Source organism: Malaclemys terrapin, chromosome 18, assembly GCF_027887155.1.
Source record: "Malaclemys terrapin pileata isolate rMalTer1 chromosome 18, rMalTer1.hap1, whole genome shotgun sequence".
Lineage (NCBI taxonomy): Eukaryota > Metazoa > Chordata > Testudines > Emydidae > Malaclemys > Malaclemys terrapin.
The window spans coordinates 22,692,406-22,709,114 of record NC_071522.1 but is presented as its reverse complement, the minus strand read 5'-3'; the positions used below and the strand labels follow the sequence as shown (position 1 = coordinate 22,709,114).

Below are 16,709 nucleotides of genomic sequence, written 5' to 3'. Positions count from 1 at the left end.
TGAATGGCAGCAAAAATGATATTGCAGCTGATACCTGGGTCATGGCACCTATGATTTTTCGGGCCTCTTGGTAGAGCTTCTCTCCATCCCAGTGTGGATTTAATTTCTTCAACTCGGTAGCCAAGCGATTGTGCTCCCGCACAAAGAGTGTGTGTAGAGCTGTAAGTCCCAGATTTTCAGTTACTCGTGCATCACCTAAATTATAAAAACACAGCATAATTGTATCTTTTATTCAGCTGAGGAACTGTGTTTAATTTGCCATATTAGACTCCTGCGTTGTAAGGTGAGCTCCTTGCAATTCCAAGAACAGGGCTAGGGAATTAATATTATTTTGACCATGTTAAAATATTCTTACAACTGTTTTGTTGAGGATCTCTAGCACCTCCATGCTGTGGAGCAGGGACTGGAAATTTGGCCCTAGTGCAGGGGGTTCTCGCAACACATTTTGTGGTGGCCTCAGAGTATGGCCACCACCTGTTGCTTAAGATATTTCAGCATCGCCCTCTTAACCCACTTACCTGAGCAGCTTCCTGCCTGCTCGCTCCACATGGCTGCTGGCCCCTCCCTGCAGCCCCTGGGCAGGGTGGGTCTGTGTCCCGCCCCAAGTGCCCCTGCAGCCAATAGGAAGCTGCGGGGGCAGTGCCTGGGGGTAGCAGCACACAGAGGCCCCCCAGCCCACTCTGCCTAGGAGCCCCAAGTAAATGCCCTGCCCCCTCCCAGAGCCTGCACCCCCCTCTCCCTTCCCACACCCCCTCCTGCCCCCAAACTCCCTCCCAGAGCCTGCACCCCCTCCCTCCACACCCCCTCCTGCCCTCAAACTCCCTCCCAGAGCCTGCACCCCCTCCCTCCACACCCCCTCCTGCCCTCAAACTCCCTCCCAGAGCCTGCACCCCCTCCCTCCACACCCCCTCCTGCCCCCAAATCCCTTCCCAGAGCCTGCACCCCCTCCCCCGTAGCCCCTCCTGCCCCCAAACTCCCTTCCAGAGCCTGCACCCCTCACCCCCTCCTGCACCCCCACCCCCTGCCCCAGCCCGGAGCCTGCATCCAGCACCCAAACTCCATCCCAGAGCCTGCACCCCAAACTCCCTCCCCCACCCAAACTCCCTTCCAGAGCCCAACCTCTCACCCGTCCTGCACCCCAATCGCCTGCCCCAGCCCAGGGCCTGCACCCCAGACCTCCTCCCCCCACCCAAACTCTCTCCCAGAGCCTTGGGCAGGTGGGGGGCGGAGTTGGGGGGGGCAGGCTCTGGGTGTTCTGGGCACCACCAACATTTCTACAAACCTGCCGCCCGTGTACAGCCATAGGTTCTAACCTCACTTCTCCTATTAACTGGCATTCATTATTTTATGGCACTTCATAATTCTTACTACTAAGCAAAGACTCAGGTGTCAGACCTCCCCTTTTACAGAAAAAGGAACAGACGTTTCATAACATCGTCCTCACAGAGCTGGGAACAGAACCCAGGTTTCTCATCCAGTCGAGTCTCATCCTCTTAGCCACATTACTTCTTAGAAAGAATTTGACAAATCTAGGAGCGTGAGTGAAGTGGACTGTTTCTGCATATCTAGTCCATTGTTTTAGAGAAAAATGGCTTACTCCTGCTTCCACATACGGCAATCACTCTGTCAAGTCACTGGTACTGCTCTATGCTGAAGTACAAAAGGTTCCAGACTGCTAAGTTTCTCTGCCCTCACTTCAGAAAATTAATTGTGCTCCAGGCACATGACTTACCTGCTTTAAAACAGGGGATATTCATGGTCTTGTTTGTGAATAAACAGAGGCTTTGGGATTTGTTCTCAAAGGGCAGTAATCCCAGCCCTGCATCAGTAAAGTTCTGGTTCAGCGCCATCAAACCCAGCTGGTTTGTCTGATTCCTAATACTCTTAGCTAGAGGTACTTCACTGCCGTACACCATGCTGGCATCCAAGAATGAAGTGATCGCATTGATCTGCTCTCGCGTAAATGTTCTAGCATTGCACACTGGAGCTGAACGGACGAATGGCATACAAGTATTTGGGTCCTTAATTCGTGGATCATCAGGGGGAATCTGTAGAAAACAAAAGAGAATTACTCCCTATTTAAAGTGTCAATGTGTTGATAAAGATTGAATTTTTTTAAAAGATATTCCCTAGTTCAAACAGAATTATTCTAGGGAAGATCTGTGGCCTATGCTATATAGGAGGTCAGACTAGATGCTCACAATACCCCCTGGCCTTAGAATCTATGAATCTAGGAATGTTCCAAACTCATTATCTATTCTTATTATGTATTAAAATAGCGACAGGAATTCACAGATTGGATCAGACCCATGGTACGTCTAGTCTAATGTCCTGTCTCTGACAGCGTTTAGTGGCAGATGATTCAGAGCAAGGTGCCATGAACCCTGCAGTAGGCAGTCATGAGATGATCTGCCCCCAAGAAGGTCTCATGCTAATCCCTAATAGTAAAGGATCTGGTTTAAAATGGTTTAAAATCTGAAGTAGGATTTTCAGAACCCTGTCAAAAATTGTATTAGCATTAGCTATTCTAACTCTGGATGCTCTTGTTATGCATATCCCTCTTTGTATCTTGCTACATTCGTCATCTAGTAGCAGTGAGTTCCACAGTCTATTGATATATACATATTCTCCATCCCATTCTTTATGCATTGTACCAGCATGTTGGCTTTTTTGACCACAGCTGCATATGGAGCAGAGATTTTCATTGAAATGGCCACAGTGAAACCCAGGTTCTTTTCCTGATTTATAATAATATTACCTACACCCCCACCGTCAAACCACCCAATGAAACCAAACAAAAAGCCCAACTGTGCTAAAAGAAAATTATTTAGATCACAAAGTCAAGCACTCAAAAGTTAGGAAATGACAAATGTTATGGCTGCTCTTAATTCTGCCTTTTGTGTGTCCATTCTGTGCACTAAACCAATCCTAGAAAAAACAGTATATAATCCCATAATAAAAGACTGTAGCATGATCCATATGTTCCAGGAAACATCATAAAGGCTGCATGGACAACCTGAATTCTGGCATTTTTAAACTTTGGAATGCTTGACTTTGCAATCTAAATAGTGTTCCTTTAATGGAGTTTTTCTGTGTGTAATTCCCTGTCTTCTTTTGCTTGGGGAAGGTGCTGGGTGCAGCATCCCAGTCTGTCTCTCCCCACAATACCCTGTTACAGCTGATAGACATTCCCAGTACGGTGGCTACCATTTCTTTGGCAGCAGTGTGGTGTTCAGTTAGTATTTCACCAGGCTACCAACATTTTCCTGCAGAATGAAAGTGACAGAGGGGAAATGGCCATTTTTTCAACTACTTATTGTATCTCAGCAAAACGTGAACAGAATTCCACAGGGCAATGAACAGGCACTTCTCTGGCTCCAGGGCTTTCTCTGTGCCAAATTTCAAAAACCAACTGCAAACAATGGAGCTAGTACAGCTTCTCACAAAAGATTGCAAGAGTATTTTATGATGGAATTGTGATGGGGTGTACAAGCCCCACACTGGTGAACCAAGGGTTAAGGAGTAGCTCTGGGCCCAGAAGGCCCAGCCCAGCTGCACCTGCAGGGCCTGCTCACAATGAAGGCCAAGCTCAAAAGGAAGCATCCCAGTTGTGTCAGGGTGGATAAAGCAAGGGAACAATCCTACATTGTTAGCTCCTACAGAGAGGCTACAGGAGCACCCACTGCATGGACCAGACCCATCTGCTGAGCCACGGGGGGCCCTGGGGAGCAGTGGGCTGCAATTGATGGAGAAGAGTCTTCGGATCACTGGCAGGGAGAATCGCCAATCAGTGAATCCATAAGCAGACTCTGCTGTGATTTTGGAGGGGCAGAGGCTGGGGTAGGAAGTGACCCAGGGAGCAGGCTTGGGGGGTGTCTGCCCCAGGCTGTGTCTCTGACCTGGCAGTCACAGGGCCCCTGATGGAGCAGGGAGGGCCCGGGTTCCCCTACCACACACCCCGCAGACTCTCGCCATTGGCCTGTCATGACTGCAGACACCAACCCCCATGGACAAGAATGTGCTAGGCAACCTAAATATAGAGGTTACTGCCATAGGTATTGGAACTAGGGGTGCTGCCACATGAACTGGCTCAAAGTGGATTCCATTATATACAGGGTTTACAGTTTGGTTCAATGGCTTTCAGCACCCCCACTATAAAAAATGTTCCAGCCCCCCTGGTTACTACCAGCTCCCCCTGTAATATACAGTGTCCTAGGTGCTTTAGGCTCTTTGAAGAATTCACAACTTTGATCTTTCTATTTTTTCAACATAAAGTTTTTCTGGGTCTAACCTTATACACTATTCTCAGTCTTAGAGCCCAGACACTGCTCCTGCAAGGGAGGAAAAGACTTAGGTCTGGTCTATACTACCCGCCTGAATCGGCAGGTAGAAATCGACCTCTCGGGGACCGATTTATCGCGTCCCATCGGGACGCGACAATCGATCCCCGAATCGGCAATCTAACTCCACCAGCGGAGGTGGTAGTAAGCGCCGCCGACAAAAAGCGGCAGAAGTCGATTTTTCCGCCGTCCTCACAACGGGGTAAGTCGGCTGCAATACGTCGAATTCAGCTACGCTATTCACGTAGCTGAATTTGCGTATCTTAAATCGACTCCCCGCTGTAGTGTAGATGTACCCTCAGGGTTGTAGTTGTACCTGAATTGGGAAGCAAGGTGGCTCAAAGGTGCAACTGGTCTCGCAATGAACTTCTTTATTGTCGATTTTTGTAGTAGTGAAAGGGGCTAAGTCCAAATCGTGGTCAACCCACTGACCCCACTGCATGAAGATGAGAGAGCGCTCCTGGTCTTGGGTGACATTCTCATTGGCTGTGTGAATGATTTCATTTGACACTTTTCGAACCTGCACAGAATCAGAACAAAAACATTTATGATTGAGACATAGTGAACGTGTTTAGCTCCATAGGGGAAGTGCTGTAACTTTCGGGTAGCCTGCTACAGACCTCAGGAAAGTATCAGACACAACACTTTATATGCTGAACGTCAATTTCTGAACATCAGTGATGAAGTTCAATGAACTGCCAATGATGCAGCCTTCATCGCCCACTTGACTCTTTAAAGAAGCAGCTTTGTGCTTTCTCCCTTGTTGCAATTCAGCGACTGGGGCGAGCTCCCTGTAAACACCTGCAAAGCCACTTCACTGTCCTCCTTCAAAACCCCTCTTCAAACTCGCCTTTGCCAGCATGCCTACAAAAAACTAGGTAGTATTTAGGCAGCTGGTGAGCGAGACCCTATCCAGCACGCTGCCATGTGTTGTTGCATTGTGCTCCCCCATCTAGTCTGTCTGTGTCCATCTTTTGCCTCATCTTATATTTAGATTGGAAGATTTTTGTTCTGTTTGCACAGGGCCTAAGCACAATGGGGTCCTGACTGATGACTGGGGTCCTAGGCACAACCACAGCACACAATGATAGTAATGATGGTGACGGGCAAAGCATTAGTGTGGCTTTACTCTGAACAGTGACTCTTAAAATGGAACTTCCTTACTCAGCCAATCTGCTCCCTGCATGTACTCAGTCATGTGTGTTGATGCCAGACTGAGATCATCACCCCCCCTGCACATGACAGACGCGCTTTGTGAACAGATCTCTCCCCTCCGTGAGGAAGGGAAGCTCTGCCATTGTGGTACTGTGGATTCTCCACGGAGCTGAGGGTCAGAGCAGGGGGAGGGAGTGCAACCTGGATGGCCCAGAAGGAGTGGGAGAGCTGGGTTTATTCTCGCCATAGGCGCCGACTCCGTGGGTGCTCCAATCAGCTCCCCCCACTTCCCCTCAGCACCTCCCAGCCACCGGCAGCCCGGATCGACTCCTCCCCCTCCCTCCCAGCACCTCCCGCACTGCACGATCAGCTATTTCATGGCTTGCAGGAGGCCTGGGGGAGAGGGAGGAGCGGGGACAGGTCGCGCTCGGGGGAGGGGGCGGAACTGGGCGGGAAGAGGTGGGGCAGGAGTGCAGCAGGGGCGGGAAGAGGTGGGGTGGGGCTTGGAAGAAGGGGTGGGGTGGGGACAGGGCCTGGGGTGGAGTGGAGTGGGGGTTTGCACACCACAGGGGCCTGGCGGAAGCTGGTGCCTGTGATTCTGGCATTTCCTCACTTTTGAGGGCTCAACTTTGCAACCTTCTTTTAACAATATTTTTTGGTATAGAATTTGCTAGAATTTAAAGAACCTGAAGAAACACAATTCCATCGTATGCAGCTGTAGTAACCCAGGAGCTTGGGTTAGCAGCAGGGTTTGAACATAGACCTTATTCTTCAGCTAAAGGAGTCACTCCAGTAGCTTAGAGCTGTAGTAGGCTGTTGTCCTCTATGTGTATGCAGTGTTGTTGTAGCCCTGTCAGTCGCAGGCTATGAGAGAGACAAGGTGGGGGAGGTAATATCTTTTATTAGACCAACGTCTGTTGGTGCGTGAGACACGCTTTCGAGCTACACCGAGTCCTTCTTCAGGTCCCCTATGTGGGCTGACTTCTGGACTGGGCATGACACACCGTATAATGTCAGGGAGTCTGAAGGGTTTGAACTCAGGATCTCCGAGTATGAAAGCAAGAATGCGAATGCTTGCTCGTGATGCAATGCAGGGACACCGTCTCAGGCCGCGGTGGGTCTCAAAGCACTTTGGGAAGGTGGAGAGGCAGGAGTAATCCCACCTTCCAGACATCAGTGCCCAGGGCACCGAGCTGACAAATCCATTTTGGGTGAAATTCACCCCATGCAGCGTGTAAGCCACAGGCACCGACTCCGGGGATGTACCCTCAGGAAAAAATAGTGGGTGCTCAACACTCATCCGTGGCCGCTCCTCCCCCTCCCACAATCCTTCCAGCCCCTTCCAGCCCCCACAATCAGCTCTTTAACGGCGGGCAGGAGGTGCTGGGGGGAGGGAGCGGAGTGAGAGTGGGGCACTCAGGGGAGGGGCGGACGGGACAGGAAGAGGCGGGGAGGGGGAGGGCAGGAAGAGGCAGGGTGGGGCCTTGGGGGAAGGGGTGGACTTGGGATGGGGCCTGGAGCAGAGCTGGGGTCGAGCACCTCCAGAAAATGTTGATCCAATGAGCACTTTCTTCTCCACAGGAGGGTAACAGAAATGCTGTTCGGTGTGAAGGTATTCCCTGCACCTGCCAAGGGATGAAGGTGTGTGGAGTGCTCCAAGCAACACAGCCCAGCGCAAGACATATGTACGGCTTAAGCCTCACACGTGCCCTCAAAATAGACTTAAATGGTGCGGCAGCCCGGCCTGGGCCTCTGCCCAGAGAGCACTTCCCCCCAGTCATGGAGAGGTCTGAAATACGGGAGTCATTGATTAAACAAGAAACCAAATGATCTCACAGTCTCGTACCAGTGGGAGCGGGAATCCATTGTAAAGTTTTCCTTCGGTGAATCCTTTGGGAAGAGACACTCCATCCTCATACTCTGCCAGGAGCCATCGGGCATATCCATGATTGGAAGCTCCCAAATAAGAATGTTTCCTGGAACATTGGGAAGAAAACAAACAACTAAACTATTTCAGAAAGGACACACCCTGCAGAGAAGCAGAATTTCTTTTTCTCCCTGGAACCTACGTTGAATTGCTAGCACGATAGAAAGGAATCGTTTTGAGATTCAGAGGCCACAGCTATATTCTGGACAGACAACGCTCCGAGGCAAAGACTCAAAGGCTCTTAGCGCAGGCTATGGTTAATACTGAGGTAAAAGGATGAATCCTCATGTTGTTGTCATACTCACATTTGTAATTCAGAATTTAAATCTAAGCTACTTATATGGTCTCCATCACTGCAGTATCAGTGCCTCACAATCCTCAATAGACCTGTGCTCCCAACCAGAGCTGACCGAAAAATGGGAATCCATTCCCATGAAAAAATGTGGTTTTAGAACCGTTTTCATCCCAACCCAAGACAAAATATCAAAAACATGATTTTTTTCCTGGGAAGGGATTTAAAGAAACATTCTCTTTTGGGAGAGCGGAAAGGCAATTTTTTGTCTTCCTGGCTGCCTGTAAAATTGACAAGAGCCTTCCAGCCTGGCTGCAGGTGAGGCAAAGAGCCCCTATGCCAGCGGTGGGCAACCTGTGGCCCGCAGGCCCCACGTGGGCCATCAGGGTAATCTGCTGGCGGGCCGCTAGTTTGTTTACATTTGCATGGCTGCCCACTGCTCCCAGGGGCTGCAGTTCGCCGTTCCTGGTCAATGGGAGCTGTGGGAAGCAGTTGCCAGCACATCCCTGCAGTCCGCACCGCTTCCCGCAGCTCCCATTGGCTGGGAACAGCAAACCGCAGCCACTGGGAGCTGTGGGCGGCCATGCAAATGTAAACACACTGTCTGGTGGCATGCCAGTGGATTACCCTGACAGGCCACGTGCAGTCCACGGGGCAGCAGGTTGCCCACCACTGCCCTATGCTCTTCCTACTCACCTCCCCCACGACTCTTGGAGCCAGAGGTTTAAAGACCCAACAGGACTTAGGTGCCTAAACGCATTTGAAAATCCCACTGGACACCTATCTGCATCCGTTTGATGCTTTATGCAGGGGAAGCTTAAGTCGTAAGACTGAGATCTCCAATCCCACATGGATCACCTTGGATATGAACATTGGACTGAATCTATGGACTAATTCTAAGAACTCTTTACAACTCCAAAGCTCCCCATCTCTACTATGAAACTGATCTCAGAACTGTGCTCGTGTCTGTATGGATACTGATCTTGTAACCATACTATCTCTCTCTTTTCTTTTCTAATAAATTTTAGTTTAGTTAATAAGAATTGGCTATAGCATGTATTTGCGTAAGACCTGAAATAGTCATTAACCTGACAGGTAATGTGTCCAATCCTTTGGGACTGGTAGAACTTTCTTATAAATAAAATAAAATAAAATTTTCAATGATCCTCAGCATATTTGACTTGGAGGTCTGGGTGGAGGCCTAAGGCTGGGTTGCTTTAAGGGAACTGTGTTTGGGCTTCTGGGTAACCAGTCAGGTATTAGAGAAGCTGTTTTGAAGCTATCTTGATGGATTTAATACTGGAATGACCACCACCTTCGGGGATTGTCTGCCCCATTCTTCACAGTTTGCCCTAATTAAGTAACCTCAGTCTGGCTCCCCTTGGACCCCAGTCACAGGGAGTCGGGTGCGTAACTGGTTTAGGTGCTTTGGAAGATTCCATCGACTTAGCTACGGCCTCTTGAGGTGGAGGATTTACTACAGCGATGGAAAAAACACCCTCCATTGCTGTAGTAAGTGTCTACACTATAGTGCTGTGGTGGCACTGCTGCAGCGCTGCGGCTGTGTCGCTGTAGTGCTTGTAGTGTAGTCAGACCCCTGGAAATATCTAATGCAGCCTAGGATCGCCTTTCTCTTTTTCTACAACTGCATCACATTGGTGGCTCAGATTTCTTGTGACTGAGTAAAACATCCAGGTCTTTCTCCTCCTCTGTCATTTCCAACTGACCAACCCACAACTTACAGCAGAAATTCTTGTTGGTAGTCCCTGAGTGCATGACCTTGCCCTTTGTACCATTACATTTCATCCCACTTCAGTCCTTCAGATCATCCAGTGCTTCCTGTACAATATTCCGATCCTCCTCTGTTAGAAGATGCCACCCAACTTTGTGTCATCCACAAATGTCATTCAGACACTTCTACTTTTTTGTGTCAAGGTCATTAACGAAAATATTGAATAAGCTTGTTCCCAAGACTGATCCTTGAGGAACTCCACTGGCAACCTCCCTCCAGACTGATAGTTTCCCTTTCAGCACAACCCATTGTCCTCTCCCTTTAGCCAGTTCCTTACCCACCTTTCAATTCCTGTACCAACCCCCATCTTCTCCATGTTAACAGTTTTCCATGTGGTGCTGTGTCTAATATTTTACTGAAGTCCAAATAAATTAGACCTACTGCATTTTCCTTGTGTAAGAAATTAGCCATTTTATCAACAAGAAATTTCAGGTTAATCTGACATAGTCTACTTTTGTTTGCAGTGTTGTAGCCATATGGGTCCAATAAAATATATCACCTCACCCACCTTGTCTCTCTCACAATTTACCATTGGTAAACCTATGTTCCATTCACCTTCATGTATTTAATTGTTCCCTCCTTCAAAATTTGTTCCAAAGACTTGCATACTATTGAGATCAGACTAATGTGTTTCTAGTTGCTCAGGTCACTCTCCCCCCGTCCCTTATTAAATATAAGAACTATGTTTGCTATTCTTCCATCACATGGTACCACCCCAATTTGATAGCTATAGTAAAAATCTTTACTACTGGATTGGCACTTCCATGTGCCAGTCCCTTTGGTATTCTGAGATGGAGGTTTTCTGGTTTCCCTGACTTTATTTCCACCTCAGATGTGATCATATCCATTTCTATTCACACATTTCCATCATTAATCCCACATGTTCTACATTATCATCCATATTGAAGACAGGCAAAGCATTAGTGGTGGGGCCACACCTAGTTTATCCGTCATTTCTATCCTATCCGTTTCCATAGCAGCCCCACTTCCTCTTTCCTTGTTCTCTTTTTAATTATATGACTAAAAAACCTCTTACTATTTGCTTTAATTTCCTTGACAAGAACTAACTCGGCTTCACTTTTAGCAAGTCTCTCTGTAAGCCTCTATTTCTGACCACCAAGATGTCGCTTTCTCGGCTGATCAATCCCTTCTTTCATCCTTTCAAGCTGGGAGAGGTTGCAAGCAGTTTGGAGGACAGGATTCAAATTCAAAATGACCGTAATAAATTGGAAAATGGTCAGAATCCAGTAAGATAAAACTAAATAAAGACAAGTACAAAGGACTACACTTAGGAAGGAAAAATCAAATGCCCAAATACAAAATGGGGAATTAACCCACTAGGCAGTAATACTGCAGAAAATTATACCGGAGTTCCATTGGATCACAAATTGAATATGAACCAATGATGTGATGCAGTTGCAAAAAAGGCTAATATTCTGGTTTGTATTGCTAGGAATGTTAAATGTAGAGCACAGAAGGCAATGGTTCTGCTCTACTCAACACTGGGGAGGCCTCAGTTGCAGTTTTGTGTCCAGTTCTATACCACACTGTAGGAAAGAGGGGGACAAATTGGAGACAGTCTGGGAAGAACATGAAAATGAATAAAGGTTTAGAAAACTGACCTATGAGGAAAAGTTTCATAAAACTGGGCATGTTTAATGTGGAGAAGAAGACTGAGGGGAACCTTCATTTATGTTAAGGGCTGTTATAAACAAGTATGGTGATCAATCGTTCTTCATAGCCACTAGGGTTAGGATAACAAGCAATGAGGTTAATCTGCAGCAAAAGAGATTTAGGTTAGCTATAAGGAAAAACTTCTGTCAGGATAGTTAAGCACTGGAGTAGATTACCAATGGAGATTGTGGAACCCCTGTCATTTAAGAACAGGTTGGACAAACCCCTGTCAGGGATGGTCTAGGTTTATTTGGTCCTTCCCCAGCACAGAGGGGATGAACTTAATGATCTTTTGAGGTTCCTTCCAGTCCTACATGTCTATGATTTCTTGTCGGCTGTCGTCTTAGTTCTAGTATCACTTTGAGGTGGTTATTCATCCAGTTACATGTGGAGCTCTTCCCTACAAGCTTTGCCCTTTGCTTGGAATGCAAATTCCAGATCATTTTTGCCCCTTTGACTTACAGAAATTCCAAACCCCCTTGTGATGGGGTTTACAGAGCTCACACGATGGTAAAAGGAATGGTGGAACAGTACTGGGCCAAGTAGGCCCTGCTCCTCAGCAGCTGCCGGGCATGCTTGCTATGGAAGACCTGCTTAAAAGGGAGCTCTGGCAGTCTGGCAGAGGGTGCATGGAGGAGACACTGGCTGCAAGAAGGCAGACAGGCTGCAGTCTCTGAGGCAGAGCAATCTACAGGGGAAGGACAGGGGCTGGCTGGGATCCCCTTTCTCCTGACTAAGAGGGGACAATTGGATTCCAAGGGTGAGCTGGGAAGCATCGCTGCCCACCCCCAGCTGAAGCCCTGAATTACCAACACTGTGTAAGCAGAAGGCTGGGCCATGCCCCAAACTGAAGGGAAACAATGAAGGTAGGAAATGATACGGGGGAGACTGATCTGGTATGGCAGTCAGAAGGGACTGAGCCATCTCTTGCCTCTCTCCCCTGGGTCCTCCACTGGGATTTGATGGAGAGGGAGGGCCCGGGTCCCCCTATCCTTCCCTCCTCCCCCAGCCTCCTGAGAGATACTGGAGAACTCCAGCGGGAGTGATGAATGGTGGCTTGGCTGCTGGGCCCCAGGACTGCCAGGAAGACCAGCCTCAAGTCTTTGGCCACAGTTTGACCAATAGGCCCCTGAGTGAAGCCTGCTACACTCTTCCAGGTTAAAGTCTCTTTGTTATGTGTTTGTACAGCACCTCTCTTGGGCCCCTCAGTGTTAACACAATACAAGTAACTACGAATACAATTTTTTCTGCTTGGTGGAATGGTATTGTACCGGCAACTTTAAGGACATTATGTAGGCTGGAGGCCCTCTATTATACATGAAAAATCAATGCTTTACCTGTTGTTGCATTCTCCAGTAATGGTCCGGTAAATGCTACTCTTCGGGCACTTAATGGAACGAATCTGATAGTCACAACCAGTTGCCTTGGAAATAATTTCCTTCTGCTTCCTACTTAGTACATCTGCAAGAGAAGTCAATCAGAGTGAAGCCATTTCCGTCATAATTTCTGGAACAGTCGCCAATAGTTCCATTTCATGGCTCCCCCAGCAGGAAAGCTCTATAGACAAATAGCATCTCATTTAAAAACTCTTTCTAGTTAGGAACACACTCAGTACTTCATGCTCTAGGAATCATATTGTTTGCAACCTTCATCTCTCAGCAGTTTTGGAGCATCTGAAGTGGAGGACAGGTATCAGGACTGATTCAGAAGTGCTAATGACAAAATCCCTACATTTCGTATGCCTGCCTGATTCAAATACTGATGAGATAAAGTTCCTTTTGGGGGGGTTAAAATGCATGGTGTTTTCAATTACTATGGTGACATAATTTGAGGCTAGGTTGAGGGGACTAGGTAGGGACGAAGCAGTGAGAGGATTAAAGGATGGGGCAGGAGGAGTAGGGGAGGCTGGTGTGATGGGTTATCCCCCCCATCCCGGGTGCCACCTGATGTACTGGGGTACCACTGAGCCCGCCAGTTCCACCAGCCTGGGCTCCCTTACCCTGTCCTGCTGAGCCAGGCCCTCAACATCCTCCAGCCCACACAGGTAGGGACCCGCCCAGCTGCAGAGAGACACAGACACTGAGATCAGCTCTGCCTGGGAAGATTCATCTCGGGAATTGCCCAGCACTCAAATGCACACCCCCTCTGGGGTGCAAACCCAAAACTGAATTGTCTTGCACTGCACAGAGACCTGTACAGCGTAAGCTCCTGAAATCCGCCCCCTCCCTCAATGTAGAGGGAGATAGGCACAGCTTTTTGCCCCCCAGTTATGGATTGCACAAACTGGTTTAAAGAAAACAAAACCAGTTTATTAACTACAAAGGACAGATTTTAAGTGATTGCTTTGATCGGTTTGCTATCCCTTATAGATTCCTGAGCAAATAAAGCCAATACACAAACTAAACTTAATCCACTAAAGAAACTGGCTACAAGTAGTAATTTGTCACCCTAAAATGTTGTTTTAAGCAGGTTGCAGAGATTCTTGAAGACAAACTGCTCTTGTTTGGCAGCTTAGAATGCCAGATATTACTTTCACAGGCCAGACACCTTCTAGTCTGGGTCCAGTCCTTTCTTTTCCAATTCAATCTTAGGTATTTTCAGCAGTCATCTTGGACAGGGATTCAGTGAAGAACTGACCCTGATTAACTCACTTCCCTGCCTTAAATAGGATTTACATATGGCGGGAATCCTTTGTTTCCCAGTTTGATCCCCACCCTCTTTGTGGAAAAATACTAGCAGTCCAAGATGGAGTCCAGTACCAGGTGACACGATCACATGACCCTGCCATGTCAAAGCAGCCCTAAGTCCGCCAGAAGACTTCCCAGGAAGGTGGGAGATTAGCATCCTTAAAGTCCTATTGTTCTTCCTAATGGTCCATTGGCTAACCAGGCAGACTGATTGCATTTTGTTTGGTGGGCGGTCCCCAGGTGAAAACACTTTTCTATTTGATACATAGTCCCTATTCCTAACTTCAGATATAGACATAATACAGGCATACAAATAGGATAATCATATTCAGTAAATCATAATCTTTCCAATGATACCTCACATGACCCATCTTGCATAGAACATGTTTTAGTTATGTCATATTCATATAATAACAATATCTCTATGAAGAATATGGGGCACCTTCCCCCTCCCACCCCTGAGGTTGGTCACTGACTAATGCGAAGGCAGTGTGCCTAAAATCCTCTTTAGGTCTTGGTTATCTAACTTCCCAGTGTTACCAAAAATTGCCGTGTTATTCACAGATGTTTTTACAAAGTCCTGGGTTTCTTTTTCCAAGTTGCCTGAAAGCCTTTTAGTGTACAGCATTGTTAACACAATGTAGATATTCATATCTTTTAGAGTGTAGTTGTCTTGGCATTTAGCCACCAAGGCCATGAGGTGGTGTGCCTCAGTTTCCCCTTCCACACAGCAGTCTAAGTTTGTTATGCTTTTTCTGCTGTGCCAAGCTCTAACCTTGGCTACAGGTACTAGCTGAGAAGCAGTATTCTTATAGGACTTCCTTGTTACTACTTCTAGCTTGTTCAAAAGTAGTCTACCAAAAGTCACGCATGCTACACATTGACAGGTTTCCTGCTAATCAGCCACGTGCACAGTACCTGTGATATTAAACTTTCCTTTCACGAGCCGACGCAGCTTCTTCTTCAGGAGGCTCAGGGTGGTTTCCATGTAATCGGCAGCTCGGATTGCAGACCTGGTTCCTGCCACTGGATCCTTTAAATGTTTCAGGAAATCTGAGGGGCTGGCATCCTTTTCCCCTATGGCCTCTTTTGCCCTGGAAAAAAGGGATCCTGAAGTGGTGCACCAGCCACTGCTGTCCACAACAACTGAGGAGACGAGCTGCAGCTGCCAGCTCTACACTGACCTTTCCTACACTCTGACCAGCAGCCTCAGGGTTCCCAGGTCAGCGCTGTAAGGGACACGCCGGTCCGGTCTGTAACCCCTGCTTGGCAAACATTTGCTATTTTCTGTAAACAATTCAACTTTGTGCTATGCTTCTTCGTATACAGAATCATACTAATTTATATGACGTTATAGGTGCTTGGGTTTGTGAACTGCCTGCTAGGTGTGAAGGTAGTGGATCTCATGAGACCTCTAGAGAGCTTTATAGTTAGTGCTGGGGAGGAGCCAGTGGTCGTGGTACGTGTAGGTACCAGTGAGATAGGGAAAGGTAGGACAGAGGTCCTGGAGGCCAAATGTAGGCTGCTAGGGAAGAGACTAAAGCACAGCACCTCCATGTGAGCATTCTCTGAAATGCTTCCAGTTCCACGCACAGGGCCATTGAAGCCGGGGGAACTGCGAGGTCTCAATCTGTGGATGAGACAATGGTGGAGGGAAGAGGAATTAGGTTTATTAAGAACTGGGGAACCTTTGGGGAAAGGAGGAGCCTATACAGGAGGGATGGGCTTAACCATAACCAAAATGGAACCAGACACCAGGCACATAACATTCAAAAGGTTGTAGAGGATTTTTTTAAACTAAGGTCTGGGGCAAAGCTGACAGGTGTGGAGCAGCACATGGTTTGGATGGAGACATCCCTTAGGGATAAATTGATTAAAGAGGGAACTCTAGATCCTACTATGAAGGATAGGAAAGAAGTTGGTAAAGCCCAGGTGGGAGCCAGTGAGGAACAGTCACACGTAAAATAATCCCATTGAAACCTAACACATGAAGGCAAGCAACTGAATATTGACAAAATGCACAAGTGCTTATAACCAAATGTGAGGTGTCTCAGTACTAAGATGGGTGAACTAGAGTGTCATTAAATGAGGATAGTGATATAACAGGCATCATAGAAACTTTGTGGGATGAGGATAATCAATGGGACCTGGCAATATTGGGAACAAAATGTACAGGAATGACAGAGTAGGTTCGCCTTGGTGAGCGAGTGGCAATACATGTTAAATAAAGCAGAGTCAAATAAGGTGAAAATCTTAAATGAATCATACAGTACAGCAGAGTCTCTATGGAAAGAAATTCCATGCTTCTACTGCCAGCCACCTCACCAAGATGGTGACAGTGACTGTGAAATGCTATGGGAGGTGGGATGGGGTGGACTAGGTCTGGAGGCCCCTCCTAGAGTGCTCACGGCCTTGCCACACCGCACCCCAGAAAAGGGAAGCAGAGAGGTTCTCTAAGCTGCCTTGAGCAGCTGTGTGGGAAGCAGCTAATCAGGGCCCAGCAGGCCAGCATAAAATGCCGCGGGGCCAGAGTGAGAGGAGTTTCTTGCTGGAGCTGGAGGAGTGTGGAGGTGAGCCTGGCTGGCTGAGGGAGTTAAAGGACCCGGACAGAGCAGTGCTCACAGAAGCTGGGGGGATGTGAAGGAATTCCAGGCTGGCTGCTGGGACTATCAAGACGAGGCCCTGAGGTAAGGGCGAAGAATGCACTGGGGCTGCGGGGAAGTGGCACAGGGAACTGTAGCAGCGACACAGTTTATTTAAAGGGACACGGTGGGCGGATTCTATCTATAGGGGCGGAGACCCGTAGTAGAGGGTGGGTCAGGTCCCTCCCACCAGCCACTGG

At 47.9% G+C, this 16,709-nt stretch overlaps 1 protein-coding gene across 1 annotated transcript in view; it reads right to left on the bottom strand.

Annotated features, from left to right (window-relative positions):
• LOC128825865 (myeloperoxidase-like) overlaps positions 1-16,709 on the bottom strand; it is a 54,108-nt gene that overhangs the window by 18,088 nt on the left and 19,311 nt on the right. Inside the window, exons 4-9 of the mRNA XM_054008703.1 lie at positions 14,786-14,961; positions 12,518-12,641; positions 7,342-7,471; positions 4,657-4,860; positions 1,733-2,048; positions 35-195 (exon numbers count right to left, since the gene is read on the bottom strand). Coding sequence (XP_053864678.1) covers positions 35-195; positions 1,733-2,048; positions 4,657-4,860; positions 7,342-7,471; positions 12,518-12,641; positions 14,786-14,961 — 1,111 coding nt within the window. The remainder of the gene's footprint in view (positions 1-34; positions 196-1,732; positions 2,049-4,656; positions 4,861-7,341; positions 7,472-12,517; positions 12,642-14,785; positions 14,962-16,709) is intronic.